The sequence below is a fragment of the Leptonychotes weddellii genome, chromosome 7 (assembly GCF_054177405.1).
Source record: "Leptonychotes weddellii isolate Sample4059 chromosome 7, ASM5417740v2, whole genome shotgun sequence".
NCBI classification, from domain to species: domain Eukaryota; kingdom Metazoa; phylum Chordata; class Mammalia; order Carnivora; family Phocidae; genus Leptonychotes; species Leptonychotes weddellii.
In genome coordinates, this window is record NC_138375.1 from 45,657,693 (window position 1) to 45,674,366 (window position 16,674).

At 44.6% G+C, this 16,674-nt stretch overlaps 1 protein-coding gene across 1 annotated transcript in view; it reads right to left on the reverse strand.

Moving 5' to 3' along the window:
- Positions 1-14,219: 14,219 nt before the first annotated feature.
- The window catches only part of IL12B (interleukin 12B), an 8,688-nt gene continuing 6,233 nt past the window's right edge, over positions 14,220-16,674 (reverse strand). The window contains exons 5-6 of the mRNA XM_081826246.1: positions 15,951-16,108; positions 14,220-14,351 (exon numbers count right to left, since the gene is read on the reverse strand). Coding sequence (XP_081682372.1) covers positions 14,220-14,351; positions 15,951-16,108 — 290 coding nt within the window. The remainder of the gene's footprint in view (positions 14,352-15,950; positions 16,109-16,674) is intronic.

Below are 16,674 nucleotides of genomic sequence, written 5' to 3' on the forward strand. Positions count from 1 at the left end.
GGCCCTTGTAAGAACTCCTTAGAGTATAGAGAATTTCAAGTTCTTGAGTCTTTCAAAGGATAGCATCAAACCAGTTATCTATGTGATATGGAGAGAAGGCAAAGAAAGACCTTGATTATCTAAGGCAGGACATAATTCAAGAATAATATCTAACTTGACTTTGAAATAAATTTTAAGATTTATATTATTTCTCTGATTGCTTATGCTAAGAAGGAAGTCATAAAGGACTGCCTGTTTTGTAATTCTATATATATGAAATGTATAGAACAGGCAAAACCACAGAGACAGAAAGTCGACAGTGGTTGCCTAGGGCTGCCAGAGAGGAGAGGGATGCTGGATTGAAATCTGATGGCTAAGGAGTGCTGGGTTTCTTTTTGGAGTATTGAAAATATTCTAAAATCGATCATGGTGATGGATGCACAGCTCTGTGAATATACCAAAAGCCATTGAGTTGTATGCTTTAAACGGTCAATTGTGTAATATGTGAATTATAGTCATTATAGCTATTAAAAAAACTTGGCATTCAAATTCTAGTAGCTAATGATGGCTTCAGTCTATAGAGTTAAAAGAGTAAAGCCAAAAATGAGAGTTTGTTTGTATATATTTGAATAACTTCGCCATTATTTCAAAGTGAAATTCTTCCCTTTTTTGGATCTAGGGCCAAATGTAAACTCTCAAATTGCTTATTTGTATATACTTGCCTTTTGAGATTCAGTACTCAATATTTCTCTTACCCAGTCAAGTTTTAAAATTTACAGAATAGAAATTACTCAGATTGAATTCTCTAAATTTATTTGTGTAAAGAAGAGACAAATTGCAAAATCATTTGAAAGCAGATGGTGATTTTTTCTGAAAAGTGATAGGACATTTGCAGTTTTTATGTGACGATCTAGTTAAATCCATGTGGTTTTTTTCTTCTGCTTCTCTTATTATCCCTTCTTCTGGTAGAAAGAGCGGGCTACCTAAGTGCAAATGGCTGGGTTGAGAGTCAGTGGCAATAAAAACCTCAGTTGCTGGACTAGCCAAGCATGTTCTGAATTCTGACCTCTTCAAAACAATAGCATTTTTGCATGATTAAGTATGCACAGTTTGTTCCAAAGCATTACCGAGGAAAGCAGGCTGGTCTGTGTCTGGATCGCCATCCTGAGCTTGGTCCTCCTGGTTTGTGAACAAGGATCTAAACACTGAAGGCTTGTAAAGACCATGGATTGGGTCAAGTGCAAATGGCCACCCCAGGGATGCACACAAAAAAGTGGAGCCAGCCACGCCTTGTTTTTATCGATGACAGCACATCAGATTAGCAGGTCCTCTACTAAGGACCCAGGGCTTGAAGGCCTGCAGCAGGTGCATCCATGCATTTGCAAACTCCAGAATCACCATTAGAAAGTCATTTCCTCCAAAGCTTCCAGGAGGCTGCCTGCCCCCCTCACAGAGCATGTGCAGACCAGGGGATGGACTTCAGTTTTAGAATTATGACTGATTGGAAAATATTTTCACTGTCTGGAATTCTTGAGCAGGGTGATCTCTCCTCCTCTGAGCCCCAGAGCAGCTCCCATACCTCCACTGACAACTGCATGAAAGTATCTTTTCAGTTTGAAATACATTTTCAAAAAATACAGAGAAGATGAGAGAAGGATATTTTTTAAAAACCCTAAGATATACACATTGTTAATACCTTGATATATTAGTGCTTTCCAACAAGAAGAGAAAGTGAACCTTGAATGTGAACTCTACATATAATTTAGAAATTTCTAGTACCCACATTTAAAAAGGCTAAAAGAAACAGGTGAGATGAATTTTAAGAGTACTTTAACTTAATATATACAAAACATCATTTCAACATATAATCAACATAAAAATTATTAATGGGGTATTTTACATTCCTTCATAGTATCTTTGAAACCCAGTGTGTATTTTACATGTAATGTACATCTCACCACATTCCAAGTGCTCAGTAGCCACATGTGGCTGGTGCTAGTACCGAACAGTGCAGGTGTGTGTGTGTGCTGTGAACCTTCACTCAACACTTGCTTCAGATGCTCTACCAAAGGAGGGAACACCCAGTTCTTATGAACTTGCTCAAATGTGGGTGTGGGGCAGAGTTAAGAAGGAGGGGTGAGGCTTAAAAGCCATTGACTGTCATTCATCAAAAAAAGGAGTTGGACTCTTTTTGTATATGTATCTTTATTATCTATCTATCTATCTATCTATCTATCTATCTATCTATCTATCTATCACATATATGGTGCTCTTCCAGATGATGAAAGATATTCAAAACTACGTGTTAAAAAAAATTCATTGTGGGGGTGGGTAGTAAGTAAATTGGAAGATACTAAAAGCTTAAGACTTAGTAAAACAAGGCTGTGTATATATAGCAAAAGTGCAGCAGTTTGGGGAAGGACACAGAACAACTCCTCCCACTAGCAAATATGGCCCAATCAATGCCCCAGAATGTTTTCTGCTGAGTCCCCAGCCCCACCCCCCTACTGCAGGCTGCGGGGCTCCTCTCTCTCATCCTGCAGCTCTCCGTCACATCTGATCCCCTCACCCTCATCCGAGGGGTTCTCCCGTCCACGCTATCTGAATGAACATAGAGCTTCCCTTGCCCATAATTCTCTTCTCTTCCGCTGCTTCATGTTTCTTCATGAAGCTACCACTTCTGGGATTTGTTATTGTGCTTGCAGTTTATCTCCCTCCATGAATCTGGAAGCTGCATAGGGCAGGGGCTCGAGGCTGTTTTGTCTGCGGCATTGGGCCAGCCCTTAGAGAAGAGGCTGATGCAGGGTAGGTTCTCAGTTGCTGACTGAGTGCCTGCCTGATTCGGAGGACAGGAGGAGGCGGCCGCCCAAGAGAAGCAAGAAGGCCCCACTGTTAGAGCCACCGGGTTTTCAGAAAAGACAAAGTCAGGATTTTTCTGTTTTAAGAAAAGCAATTTCGTTTTTAAGTGCTTGGAATAACGTTAGGCTAACTAAGGATTTCTGGAATGCTTTGGGATTTGTTTTAGTGAATAAATAGAAATTATATCTATTAGCATTAATTTTTATGTGTAAATGGGTACATCCAAATTGTATAAAAGCAGTTCTCTTGAAGCATTTAAGCCTCCTCTTCACCCCACAAAGCGTTTAGCACATGCTTCCCTCAAAGATTCTATTAATGGGAACTAAAACCATGAGGTTGAAATGCAGAATAAGGAAGATTTTTTTTTTCCATTTATGCAGGCATATAAGTGAATACCTCAGAACTGTGCAGACCCAGGAATCCGATATCAAGGATCCTGGGAAAATCAACACAATGGCCTATTCTGATATAACCTCAGATTAAGGCATGTTTTATTAAAAAGAATATAGGAGGAAGGGAAAGCCTTCCTTATGGTAGAACTCAAATTAATAAATGGAGAAAGAATGATGAAAATAGAAGATCACCATCAGGCAAAGCTATTGTTGTAGCAAGTATCATCAGTGTATGCTAAAATTATTGGCTAAAAGTATGACAAGAGAGAGGATATGAACATACTCTCAGAGTATCTCTCTACTAGATACATGAATTCTAATGGAAAAAATAGAAGCTCTCCTGTGGGGAAACGTGGTAGACGCCACCTAAACCAAGTGATCAAAGTCAACATCACCAGTCCTGAGATAACCTGACTCCATGCACCTCCTGATAGGATTCACTGAGAAAGGGAAAATGGCACTGGTGTGGGATTCTTGACAAAAATGCAGAACTCACATTTAATCCTGAGGGAACATCAGGCAAACCCAAGTGGGTTTTACAAAATATTTTATTTTACAAAATAATCACTGAATTTCAAAATGTCAAGATAACAAATGATTAGGGCAGACCAAGAAACTGTCTTTGATCTGAGGCGATTATGGGGGCATGAAATTTAATGCAATGTTCATCCTGGATTGGATCCTGGGCCCAAGAAAGGACACTGGTGGGACAGTTGGCAAAATTTAAATCAGGACTAGGGATTAGTTAATAGTATTGTATCAGCATTAATTTCCTACTTCAGATACTTGTACTAAGATTATCTTAGTATGGATGATGTTAGTACTAGGGTACTTAACGCAAAGGGCGGAGTTGGTAATAGTCATAAGGGAGCTCTTGTACTGTTTTGCAATTTTCTTTCTCTGAAATGAATTCAAAATAAAAAATTGAAAACAGAGATAGGTATATTGACTTGGTAATCTGAACCAAGCAGAGGAGTAATGTTCCTAGTAATAATACTGTTATAATTTGGACTGTGTCCCACCCCCAGTTCACATGCTGAAGTTCTAACACCCACAGAATATCGCCTTACTTGGCAATAGGGTCACTGTAGATGTAATAAGATGAGAGCATACTGAAGTAGGATGGCCTCTTAGGCAGTGTTCTTACAAAAGGGGGAAGTTTGGACACAGGCAGGCACACAGGGAGAATGCCATGTGAAGGTTAAGGCAGAGATCGCGGCAATTACGCAGCAGAAGCCAAAGGTCACCAGAGATTGCCTGCAAACCGCCAGGTGCTCGGAGAGAGACATGGAACAGATTCTCTCCACAGTCCCCAGAAGAAACCAACCTGGCTGACAGCTTGATCTTGGACTTCCAGCCTCTAGAACAGTGAGACAATTAGTATTGTTTACGCCACATGGCTTGGGGTACGTTGTGAATTGGCCCTGGCAAACGAATACATGAGTTAACGTGTATTGAGAATGTACAATACTCGAGGCTCTATCTTGAGCTCTTCACATGCATTATCTCATCGCATCTTCACTCCGCCCTTTGCGGTAAGTGCTATTATTGCTTCCAATTAATAGCCAAGAGAACTGATGCTTAGAGTGGTAAGGACTACAGCTTGTCGATGGCCAAGTGGGTTAAAACCTCTACAGTCTGACATCCGCATATTCCCAATGGACTTCTTACTCCTCCTGGCTTTCAATCCCAAAAGTTTCTTACAGGATGTGAAATGGTTGCCTTTGATTAGTTTCTCTTTATATCTTATATATAAATTCCAGGGATGAAAAATAGTAAAGTACACATGTGGATGCCAAATCCTGTTTTCTCACCCCCCATTTCTCTACAATCACCCCAGCATGGTGAAATCAAACACCTGCTTATTTGGAAACACTCAATATCCGACGTCTTAGTCCTCCCAAGAAAGGAGCTTTAGTTATCCAAGGAGAGATGCCATTTTGAAAGTGAGTAAATAATTTAAGTGAATATTGGGATTAAATTCAGTCATTCAAATCATGTGGGGCTGCATCCTGGGGCAATGGAGCTACTTAAGAAAAGTGGAGAGTAAATGTTTCCTCCATTTGATAGCAAATAATCAGAGAGAATTGCCCACTGGGGTCCATTTTGTTTGCCTTCTTGAGTCATTCCTTCATTCAATTAACCTTTATTGAGCATCCCTGGGCTTCTTGGCACCAGGCTCAGCCAGCACCATTTGAAGAAGACAGTCCCAGTTTTCAGTTTGTCTCTTATTCAGGGTTGTTCCCAAGGCAAAAAGGTGGAGGTGAAAGCTTTTGAAGTCACATTCCTGTTTCCCAATTCTCAACCCCTGTCCTCATAGGCATTGTCTTCTGAATGAAGGGAATTTTCTTGCATGTAACGGTGATCCCCCGTTCCCCATCTCTAGCTCACATTTCACACATGGGCTCTGAACCCATCCATGGGTTCAGGTTTTAAGCAGTAAACTGATGGGCTCAGAGTTTTGTTTTACCCATCACTTTTCTGCTTAAAACCTTTCAATGGCTTTCTGTTGCCATCATGGTGAAGCCCAAGCTTGACACTTGAGGACCCACCTACTTTAGTTTATTTAGTAGGATTTAGTTCCTATTTACCCTCCATCCTTGTTTTTTTATCTTTCTCCTTTCCTTCTTGTCCCTCACACTATGCTTCAGTTCAAAGGAGCTTTCACTGGTTTCCAAACATGTCTTTCTTCCAGACTTGTGCTCATGTTATTCTCTTTACCTGGTAATTCCTCTTAATTCTTAAAAGTCACAGCATGGATACATTTTTATTTGGGAACCTATTTTAGTTTCTATTGCTGCTCCAACAAATTACCGTATATTTAACTGCTTACAACAATACCCATTTACTATCTCGCAGACCTGAAGGTCAGAGGTCCAGGTGGGCTTGGCTGGGTTCTCTGCTTAGTGTTTCACAAGGCAGGTCTGTGTTCCTTTCTGAAAGCTCTGGAGAACAATCTGCTTCCAGACTCATTCAGGTTCGTGGCAGAATTCAGTTCTTTGTGGTTGTAGGAGTGAGGTCCCCATAGCCAGCAATAGCTTGAAGGTTAAATCCTTCTTGTGCTTCATGCATCTGTGACTTCTCCCTCTTCTGCATCTGACTTCTAAGTGTTCGTGTGATTACACTCATTCCACCTGGATCATCTGGGATGATCTCATCCTATTCACGGATTCTAAGGACTAGGCATGGACATCTTGGGAAGGGCATTTTTGGTCTGCCACCGATGCCCACCTTCAAATCGAGGTTCTGGGTCCCTTCTTTGCAGTCCAGCGGCAGGCACTGTTGGTTGCCTAAACAAGAACCATTTCCCACTCAGCTCCTTCTCTGCTCTCAGGGCCTGCCTCCCACTTCAGAGGGAGAGATTGCCAGATTCTTGTTTTCCCAGCCTCCTGGTAGGTAGGGCATGAGCATGTCTGCCCAAGGACTCTGGAAAGACTGTCTTTTCTGATTAAAAACACATGTTAGAGGAGAACTGTCTTTCCAGTCCTCAGGCCTGATGAAATGAGGACATGACACGGGGAGCTGCAGTAGCCATCTTGAGGGGCACAGATGAGGACGAAAGCCTGCATACCAAAGCTAGTGGAGAAGAAAGTTGAAAAGAGTCTGAGTTCTTGATGATGTCATCGAATTGCTGAATTGCATCCCACCACCCCTTACCTCCAGACTTCTTGGTAGGTGCCCTTCTAGCTCCTTATTGCTCAAGTCACTTTTTAGTGGGGTCTCCCTTACTTGCAGCCTGAAGCCCCTGTAAAGGCAAATCCCCACAGATAACTCCGCAGAGTTTTCCTTACCTATGCTAACACTTTCCACACTGTACTCTTACTGTCCTTGCTGCTGGCTTCAGCCCTCTTGAGGTTGTAAGATCTTGGAGGCAGCAGACCTGCCCACCTTGCTCATGGATTCTCCCCTGCACCTCTGTGCCTGGCACAGTAAACACGAATAATTATTTGCTTAATGAATGAATGAATGAACAAATGAGTGAAAGCCCTCCCTCTCCTTCAATTTTCTTTACCCCAAGCACTTACCACTGTCTCTACGACCAGGGTTGCCATGTGTGTTTGGGCAGGTTGTGTCCTGCACAAAGGGCCCTGGTTGAGGGGTCGAGAGAGCAGAAATCGAGCCTGCTGTCCGCTCAGGAAGCCATGTACCCTGGCATGGGGCTGTGTCTGCCCGGAGGAAGGGATACCTTTTTCCTTATTAGCCTTAAGGTGTTCTAGGGCTAATAGCAGTGCTGTGGCAGCCCAAATTCTGACTTTTCTTGTCTTAGAGGGTGCATGCCCTTGCTGTTTCTTTTCCACTTTCCTGTGGAGCAGAGGATGCTCTTCAGGTTCCAAGCACCACATTCCAAGGAGCTGGACAACTATTTTGAGAAGCTGATTAGTATGAAAGTGTTTGTGGGAATCCCTAGGTTTTCATATGCCACCCCTCGCTGGTCATAGGCTGGTCATTTTAAAAGCAACCTTCTGGGAATTATGACTCAATATGTCAGGAACAGCCAAAATAGGAGTCAGGAGACCTAGGTTCAAGTTTGAGCCCTGGCATTAATCAGGCTCTGGGTGCTTGAGCAAGGAACCAAACTTCTCTCGCCTTCAATTTCCTCCTTTATAAAACTAGAGGTTTTCAAACTGGACCCTGAAGAGTTTAGGGATGTTTAGGTGGGGCCCCAGGGCTCTCAGTGGTGAGTAGGAGGGGGGACTGAATGGGCGGGAGGCTTCAACCAGAGCGACTCAGCTTTTGTCTGCTTTACATATAGGACTTTATAAAAAATTAATTTTTAATTATGCAGGAATATGCTAATACGTTCTTCTTGTAAAGAATTAGAACATTGCTGATAAACCTAAGGTCCCTTTGGCCACCATTCTCCCCAGTGCCTGTGTATGGTGGGACTTCATCTAAGATTTCCACTTGAACACAGGGAGTCCAGCTCGAACAAGCTGGGAGACCGTGGGTCTGGTGAGCCTCTAAGGACCCCAAAAGTGCAAAAAGAGGGATTTCAGAGAAAGAGGTCAGCCATGGCTGGAGGATGTTTTAATAAGGCTGAGCAGAAGCCCATGCAATGGTTCTGAAACAGAGCCCGGCTCTGTATGCTGTGATCTGGGGGGGGGATGTCACTGCTGGGTGCTGGCAGTGGACCTGGGAGAGGGCTGATGGGCCAGAGGACACAGATTTCTGAGTCAGGACTGGAAAGCTTAAGTATTTGTCCTGAACCAGCCCTCATCTCCATGGGGAGGGAGGAAGCGGTGGGTTTAGGACTGCTTCTCCTTTTTGGCCTGACTTTATAAACACAGGAACTGCAACTGACATTCGGGGTCTTCTTGCCAGGTGCAGGGTGCTGGGAGCCTGGTTTCCTTACATTCTCACAACATCCCCGGGGAGGCGGTTGGCACTGCTAGCATGCTTGTTTTAGGGGGGAGGAAACTGAGGCCTGGAGAGATTAAGGAATTGCCTAAGGGCACAGAGCTGGTAAGTGGGCAGCAGGGATTTGAGCTGAGGTCTCCCTGCCCAGGGCTGGGTGCACACCCCCCCCCTGCACTCTGGATCCTCCCAGGCACTGTAGCCCCCGTTCCATCAGTGTTTGCTGTGTGCTTGTTGGATGGTGGGTGTGGGAAGGAGGAAACGGACTAGACACTACTCTGTGTCCAAGATTTGCTCCCCAACTTTTCCTCTCCTCCAAACCCCAGGGTCACTGGCAGAATATTCAGCTCTCTGGAACCCCCCGTGCTGGGGTTAGCGATTGGCCCTTTTGCAAAGAGCCAGGGAAGCCGCCTGGTGGGCTGGTGGCGAAGGGCCCGGGAGAGATAGTTTACGTTCCTTATGAGAAAGGCAGGGGAGATTAGTGAGCAGCTGCAGAGCCCCGCAGCCGGTCACACACACGGGCCCGCAGTGGGCAGAGGGGCTGCGCAGGCCCACGGCGGCGGCCCAGACGCCCCGCGCCTGCGGAACCCAGACCTGCGTGAAGGTAAATGCAAATCTGCTCCGCCGAGCGTGCTTCCTGCAGAAGGAGGGTTTTCAGTATGCGCGCCTGGTTTCCTCTGCCCTCAGCCCGAATGCTGATTTTATTTTTGCATTTTATGAGCCGGAGAGAGGGAATTCATTTCCTTGGTTATAATATGGCTCTATGGAGAAAGTCTTGTCCAAATGCATTTTGCTCACAAATGCTGTCCAAGAAGAGGAGCCAAACTGCAATGAAATGGAAAGAGATGATTAAAATCTGATTTATAGGCAAGGTGAATTGGTAGGTTTATGCCAAATTATTGCATCCAGGAAGGCTAAAGGAAATGAAAAGGCTCTTCCTGGGAGCTGAAAACCTTTGTAAAAAGAAATATTTAGGATGCACATACCCTTATCCCAGCCTGGCTATATTTTAAAATATGTATTCACCATGTTTGCCCCTTTCAGACTGTGCAATCCCTGAAGGCAGGAATTGGGTTCATTGCATCTTGGTATCCCCCATGTAGGGATGTTTCTGCAATTTTATTTATAAGAAAGGGATTCTACGTTGAAGAGCTTGATGATCTCTTCATTGACCGATTAATGCTTCCTCCATCCCAATTCACCTTCTGAGACACACCATGACCTCCTAACAATGATCCCTCCATGTCCCTACCCCCACAAAAGCATAGGGTCCCAAATTATTATTTTTTTCAGGTTATAGGTAATATAATAAGAATATTAGCCATCAGCTTTTATTGAGTACTTATTATGGATCAGGGATTTCTATAAGCACTTTCTCAGGGTTATTCCATTAATCCTCACAATCACTCTGTGAAGTGGTTACTGTTATTATCCCATTTTACAGATGAGAAAACTGAGGCTTGAAGAGGTTAAGTAATTTGCTCAAGATCACAGAGCTAGTCAGTGGAAACAGCCACCACTCACTGAGTGCTTACTGTGGGCCAGGTACCGTGCTAATCCCATTAAACTGATGATCTCATTTTATAGAGCTCTTAACCCTCAAGAAGTGACCTTCACTGCTTAGAATTTCAAGCATTTCATCCCTTGGAGACCAGAAGCAGCGGGAGAGCAGGGTCTTGTTTAGCCTTGTATCCAGAAAGTTGAGGATGGTGCCAGGGACAGCACAATTACTCAGAAAAACATTGTGGAGTGCATGAAGGAACAGCAGAGGTGTCTTTCCCATGGGAGCTGCTTGCCCGAGCCCCCCCGCCCCCTCCCCTCCCACCCCGCCCCAGCTTAGTCCTGCTCAGGCTCAGGCTGCCCTCGGCACAATCTTCCTGACCGTGGTTCCCTTTCTTCAGACAGGCAGGGTATTACCAGGACCCCACATGGCATCACTGGATATGGCTCCAGGGCTCCCCAAGGGGTTATACCAGATGTTCTGTGAGGGGCAGACCCAGGTGTTCTGACACCAGTTCCTACCAGTGCCGGCCTGCCTCTCAGAGACGGGATCTAGATGTTGAAGAGAATATCTTTATTTAATTTTCACTTTAGTTATTTCCTGTTTTGAAAACAAACATGGGAGGGGTTATTGCTTAATGGGTACAGAGTCTGCTTGGGAAGAAGAGAACATTCTAGAGATGGCTGGTGGTGACGGTCGCAGAACAATTTGAATGTAGCGGATGCCACTGAATTCGACACCTAAAAGTGACAAAAATGGTACATTTTCTCTCATGTGTTTTCTACCACCATCTGAAAAACCACACACATGGGTCTCTCTTTTTAACACAAGAAGGCTGGGGTAGTTACAGGGGTTGGTTCAGCTTCTTGTTGTTGCTAGGGTCCCAGAGTCTTTTTATAGTCTCAGCATGATGGTTTCCATTCTGGTTGCAGGGTTTCCTCTGAGACTTCTTCAATTTCATCTGCTCAAGAGAGGAAGGAGGGAATGGGTGATGCTCGCCCTGGCTCTGTCTTTTCTCAGGAGAACGCCAGCAGAATTTTCTTAGGTGTCATGGGCTGGAACTAGGTCTCATGGCCTTGCTGGGCAGCCAGCGTGGCTAGAAAAGTGATTACGTAGCTTCCCAAACCTAGAGCTCAGGAGAGTCACTGGGAGAGAAAGAAGTTGAGAGGGAGTAGTGATGGGACAACAAGCAGGCTGTGTTTGGTGTCCTGCTGAAGGTCACACGGTCATGTAGCAGGGCTGGCCAGAACGAGTCTCCTGCAGTCCCAGTCTTGAGCTCTTTTGCTATAACATTTGATACATTTGTAGTGGATAGACGCCTCATAAAAAAGGACTGTCCTGGAGAATATCTTTCAAAGACAAAAGCTCTTCAGTGCATGTACTGAACTTAAAATTAATCGGATGCTAAGAGGTCATGTCAGTTGGGAGCCAGAACATCTGAGCTCGGCCCTTTGCTGGCCAAAAGTTTTGGGAAAGGTCCCCTGGTCTCTGTACTCATAAATGTGATTAATTATTTTTTCTTGGTTAGCGTTGTTCATTAAGTGCCCACTAAGTGTTTTGGTATGTCTAGATGAAAGGCCCTGTAGGAGGACAAAGAGTTGTTATTAACCAACCGTGTGCTATCAAGTGTGGGCTCATAATACAAGATGATAGATTTCAAATGTTGGATGAGGATGACGGGATCTTCCCACCGTTCCTCCAGGTCAGAAGCAGAGTAGAATAAGGGCTCCAGGAGTCACTTCAAATAAGGACACTTACAACATCCCTATTATAATTACCTTGCCATTGCAAGGAAGCCCAAGTATGTTCACTTGGCCATTGAAGATAGTAGAGAATGGACTCCATTCTCTCGGATCCCACCACTTGCTCTTTCCATGGGAGGCACCGAAGAGGAATTGGCAGGCTCTGCCCTTTCTTTGACCTCCCCTTCTCCATTGAGCCTTCCTGGGGCAACTCCAGGTTACACTGATTCTTCTCCTTTGTTCTTACCCCAGGGCACCATATACCGTACATTTTAGCATTTAGTGGTACTGCAGTTAACTTTTCATCCCTGTCTTATAAGCTGTGCCAGGAGTGGGCACTGTTTGGAGGAAGGCCACCCAAGATTTTCTGGAACTCCTCAACCTCAAGAGCTAGCACATGTCCAGACATATGACAAGCCCTCCATAAACACTGGATCTGTTCCTATGGGATGGGATGCTTATGACTCGACCAGGTTGGAGTTTTATTCCATGATGTTCTGGAACTAGTAGAGTTGATTGCAGGCTAGAAGGTGAACAGAGCAAGAGCATCCAACCTCTAAAGAGGGCATAATGCAGTTCGGTGCCCTTGCAGAGTTCCCTGTAGTCAGACCACAGGGACATTCCCTGAGCTCAGCAAGACACTGACTTTGGGAATCCTATAAAGGGAAAGGGCAACTCTGCAAAACTGGAAGTGAAATTGCTTCAAAGAAGGGCAATTCTTAAATGGCAGGGGAAAAATAATGCAGTCCTGGTAAATGTGGGAATAGGATCCTCGAGTCAGCTGAGAAAGCCCAAAGTATTATTGCAAAGAAGAGTTATATTTTTATTAGTTCATCGTCAGAATGTAAAAACAAGTAAACAGAAAATGAATGAAATCATTTTACAGAAAGCATATTCATTACTTAAAAGTAGCACCTTAGTGGTGGGCACTTTCTGGTCACATCCGGTCAGGTTTGCTCACGCTGACGAGTAAGCAATTCTTGATCATTTTCTTTGCATCTTTGTGCTTTTTTTGCCTGGCTATTAAGGAGCACCTGGCAATTCTGACAGCTTTATGTGCTTGGCCCTACCGGTTCTCCTTCCTGGATCATAAGACCTTTTTACTTTCCAGACACTTACATTGTCTCCGGGTCCCTCTCCTATGTCTTACAGATAGATGGGGGTAGGGACTGCCAGGGTGGCTGAAGCTGAATTTCAACTTCAGTTATTTTTTTAGCCCTTTCTAAATTCAGGCATCCCAAAACTAAACTTGCTTAGAAGTACAGGTAGGTGGCCCTGAATTGCTTTATCAACACCACCTCCAGGAAGTCTTCATGGATACAGGAATTGACATCTCCATCTCCAGAACCTTTTCAAATGGATTCATGTCTCCATGTCTCTATTTAACTACTTCTGTGTTCTCATCCATCACAAATATATTATGGTGCTGGCATCAGAACATTGTGTTCTCACTGGTTGTCATAAAACCCGTATATTTGCAGTCTTGCTTGAGAAGTTTCCAGTGTAAATAACACATAAATTCACATTTTGCGTAATAGGGCCTCTTCCTTACAAATCAGGTCCTGAGAGTATGAAACATACAATACATCTTGGCACACAAGTGTCCAATAAAAATAATAAATTAATAAATACATAAATTACTTAAATATTTAAATAGCATTAAGGTCAGTGGCAACCTGCTAGCTGGAAAATCTATAAATAAAATAGCTGATTGTTTCAGTGGCCATTTGGCATGTAAATGTAAAAATACTGCAAAGACATGATAATGATCCTTTACAAAAAGCAAATTAGGTAGAAAATAACTCTGGGGGCCTATTCTATTGAGTCTTTAGAAAATTCTGCATAATATCTTCCACTTTCCCTCCAAGGTTTCATCCTGGGATTGGAACCTGAAAAAGAATACCAACAGTTTCTGTGAATTAGAAATGTGGCAGCAAACCCTTATTTCACACGACACATGACTGGGGCAATTGGGTTTGGGGATTCCATGTCAGAAGGGCCCAGCCTGTCCTTATTGGCCTAGGATTTGGTTGCCTTTGGTGTCTTCCCCCCACCCCCAGGTGCCCAGGATAAGGTTCTAACTCCTGAAAACAGCTTGCGAGCTATTCTTGCTCGGACTCCTAGCTACCTCTCCCCTCTCCCTCTTCTTTGGCTTCTCCTCCAGGAGGGCAGGACCTACGCCTGTTTTCTTTACTGCAGTATCTCTGTACCCAGCATAATGCCCAGAACACTATGGGCATCAAATAATATCTGTTTAATGAACAAAGGTATCTTTCTGACTCTGGTGACTGTGAGCCAGGCACCCTATCTCCCCTTTCTTCTCCCGCACTGCCCGGCACCCGGGGAACACTGAGTGTTCAGGTGTGGGCTGGGCTTTGGGGGCCTGCTCACCTAACTGCAGGACACAGATGCCCAGTCACTCCAGGAGGAGCTGTAGTAGCGGTCTCGGGCTTGCACGCGGATCTTGGCATCCTTGTGGCACGTGACCTTGGCTGAGGTTTTGTCCACGCAGAGTCTCTCTTTCTGCAAAGGAGAGGGAAGTCGTTGGCAATGCAGTCACAAGAGGGGTTGGGCATATTTCTGCAAAGCTTGATCTCCCCAAACAAGCACACCTTGGTTTTTGGGCACCACAGTAGCAAATAAACACTGGAGTTGTGTAGAACTTGCGCCACCTACCGATAGAAGCTCTAAATACAGATGCAGCTTTTCTATTTCAGCCCAGAGGGAGAGATGGTTTGGTCCAGCTTTCATCTTTCTAGAAGAGCTGCCTCGCCTGAAGGCCCTGTGCACACTCACCCCTGTACTAGGCTGATGGTGGGACACAGGCAGATATGTTCTAGCTGTCCCCTGGATATTCTGAAATACTATATCCTGATCCTTTTATCAGAAAACATGCTGAAGGGGCACCTGGGTGGCTCAGTGGTTAAGCGTCTGCCTTCGGCTCAGGTCATGATCCCAGGGTCCTGGGATCGAGCCCCGCATCGGGCTCCCTGCTCAGCGGGAAGCCTGCTTCTCCTTCTCCCACTCCCCCTGCTTGTGCTCCTGTTCTTGCTATCTCTCTGTCAAATAAATAAATAAAATCTTAAAAAAAAATAAAGAAAAGAAAACGTGCTGAAATCCAGGTATTGTTAACTTTTAGCTGTGTGACCACAGGAAAACGCTTTGGGCTCTGTGTCTCAGTTTCATCCTTTATAAAAAGAGGGATAATAATTATTCCTATCTCATAGATGTGGAAATATTAAAGGTAATCCTCACATAAAACTCTTGGCCAAGTCTTTAATCGATAGAAAGTGTTCAGTAAATATTACCTATTAATGATATAAATTTTATGTAGGGAAGATACATATCAAGATTTTAAATAATATTTAGGTAAAGTCTACTCCAGAATAGCCCTTCCCCCTACAAAAAATAATTCTCAGGGAGTGACTGAATGGCTGAATTTCAACCAAATGCTAAACTCTATCCTGAATAAGGCCTTTATCCAGTGATTTCTAAAACCGGGGTCCCAGGAGTATTGGGCTTTATAAAAGTGCCTTCTGGAACTTGGGATTATGATGGCAAGACAGGAGAGCTTGAAAGCCATCGTCTTAGCCTCTAAGCACTAACATTCTGCTCAAAATCATTTCACGGTATGTGGGACAGCTGGGAATTATCCATTTTGGGTGAGACATAGCACACATGTTCTATCATTCAATTTACTCACTAAACTGAAACATTAAATAATGATTTGAGGCTCCTGGAGCCCAGATTTCCTATGTGAGGACCAATTCTGAGCGCAAGAATTAATGACCACCCATACTGGAGGTCAGCTGTGGTTAGGTACACGGAATTTGTGTCCACTGGACTGGCTTTCTGGTTCTGACCGTTCCTAGCTGGGTAACTTTGGGCAAGTCATTTAACCTCTCTGAGCTTCAGTGTCTTCCCTAGTGAAGTGTTGATGATAATACCACCTGCCTTTGTAGGGTTATGTTAAGGATTAAGTGATCTATCCATGTAAAACCCTTAAAGCAGTCTGAGGCAAGGAGAAAGTGCTAAATAGATGTTAGCTACTGTTATCATCACTCGTCTCCTAGCTGTGGGCCTGCATAAACCTGGGTATATGGCCCTGGAGTCACCTCTTACCTTTTCCCTGTTGTTCTTGCCCTGGCCCTGTATGCAGAATGTCAGGGAGAAGTAGGAATGCGGGGTGCTCCAGGTGTCGGGGTATTCCCAGCTGACCTCCACATGCCGAGAATTTTGTAGTGGTTTCAGCTGCAGGTTCATGGGCGGGTCCGGTTTGACTGTGGAAGAAGATAAAGAAACACCCTTTATTTTCCTCAGGGGGCTTTGGTGTGAGGTAGTTCTGCCTTCTGATCCCACTTTCCCCTTTGACCAGCCGTGAGTCCCTAGGACAGTTACTTAGCTTCCCTGGGCACCTGGTTGGCAGGCAGGAGGCACCCCCACTGCCCGTGCTCACGCTGGTGTCCTCGCCAGTTGTCCCCTCCTCTCTGGCTGAACCTGAGAGAGGCTCAGAATCCTTCTCAGCCCTGCACAAGCCGATGAGTCCCAGCAGTGGAACCGTCTCGGCGTTGTGCTCAGAAGAAATTCCGTAGAGACAATAAGACTCTGGCATCTGGGCTAGGTGGGGAAGGACCACCCTCCCTGCGCTGCGTACCCCTTTCGGCACCAAACTTGGACCTGAGCTGAGCCTCTGGCTAGGGATGAGATGAGAGATTTTCCACCTAGTGCTCGTTCTGTAGTCTTTTTTTTTTTTTTTAAATTTATTTGACACAGAGAGACAGCGAGAGAGGGAACACAAGCAGGGGGAGGGGGAGAGGGAGAAGCAGGCTTCCCGCCAAGCAGGGAG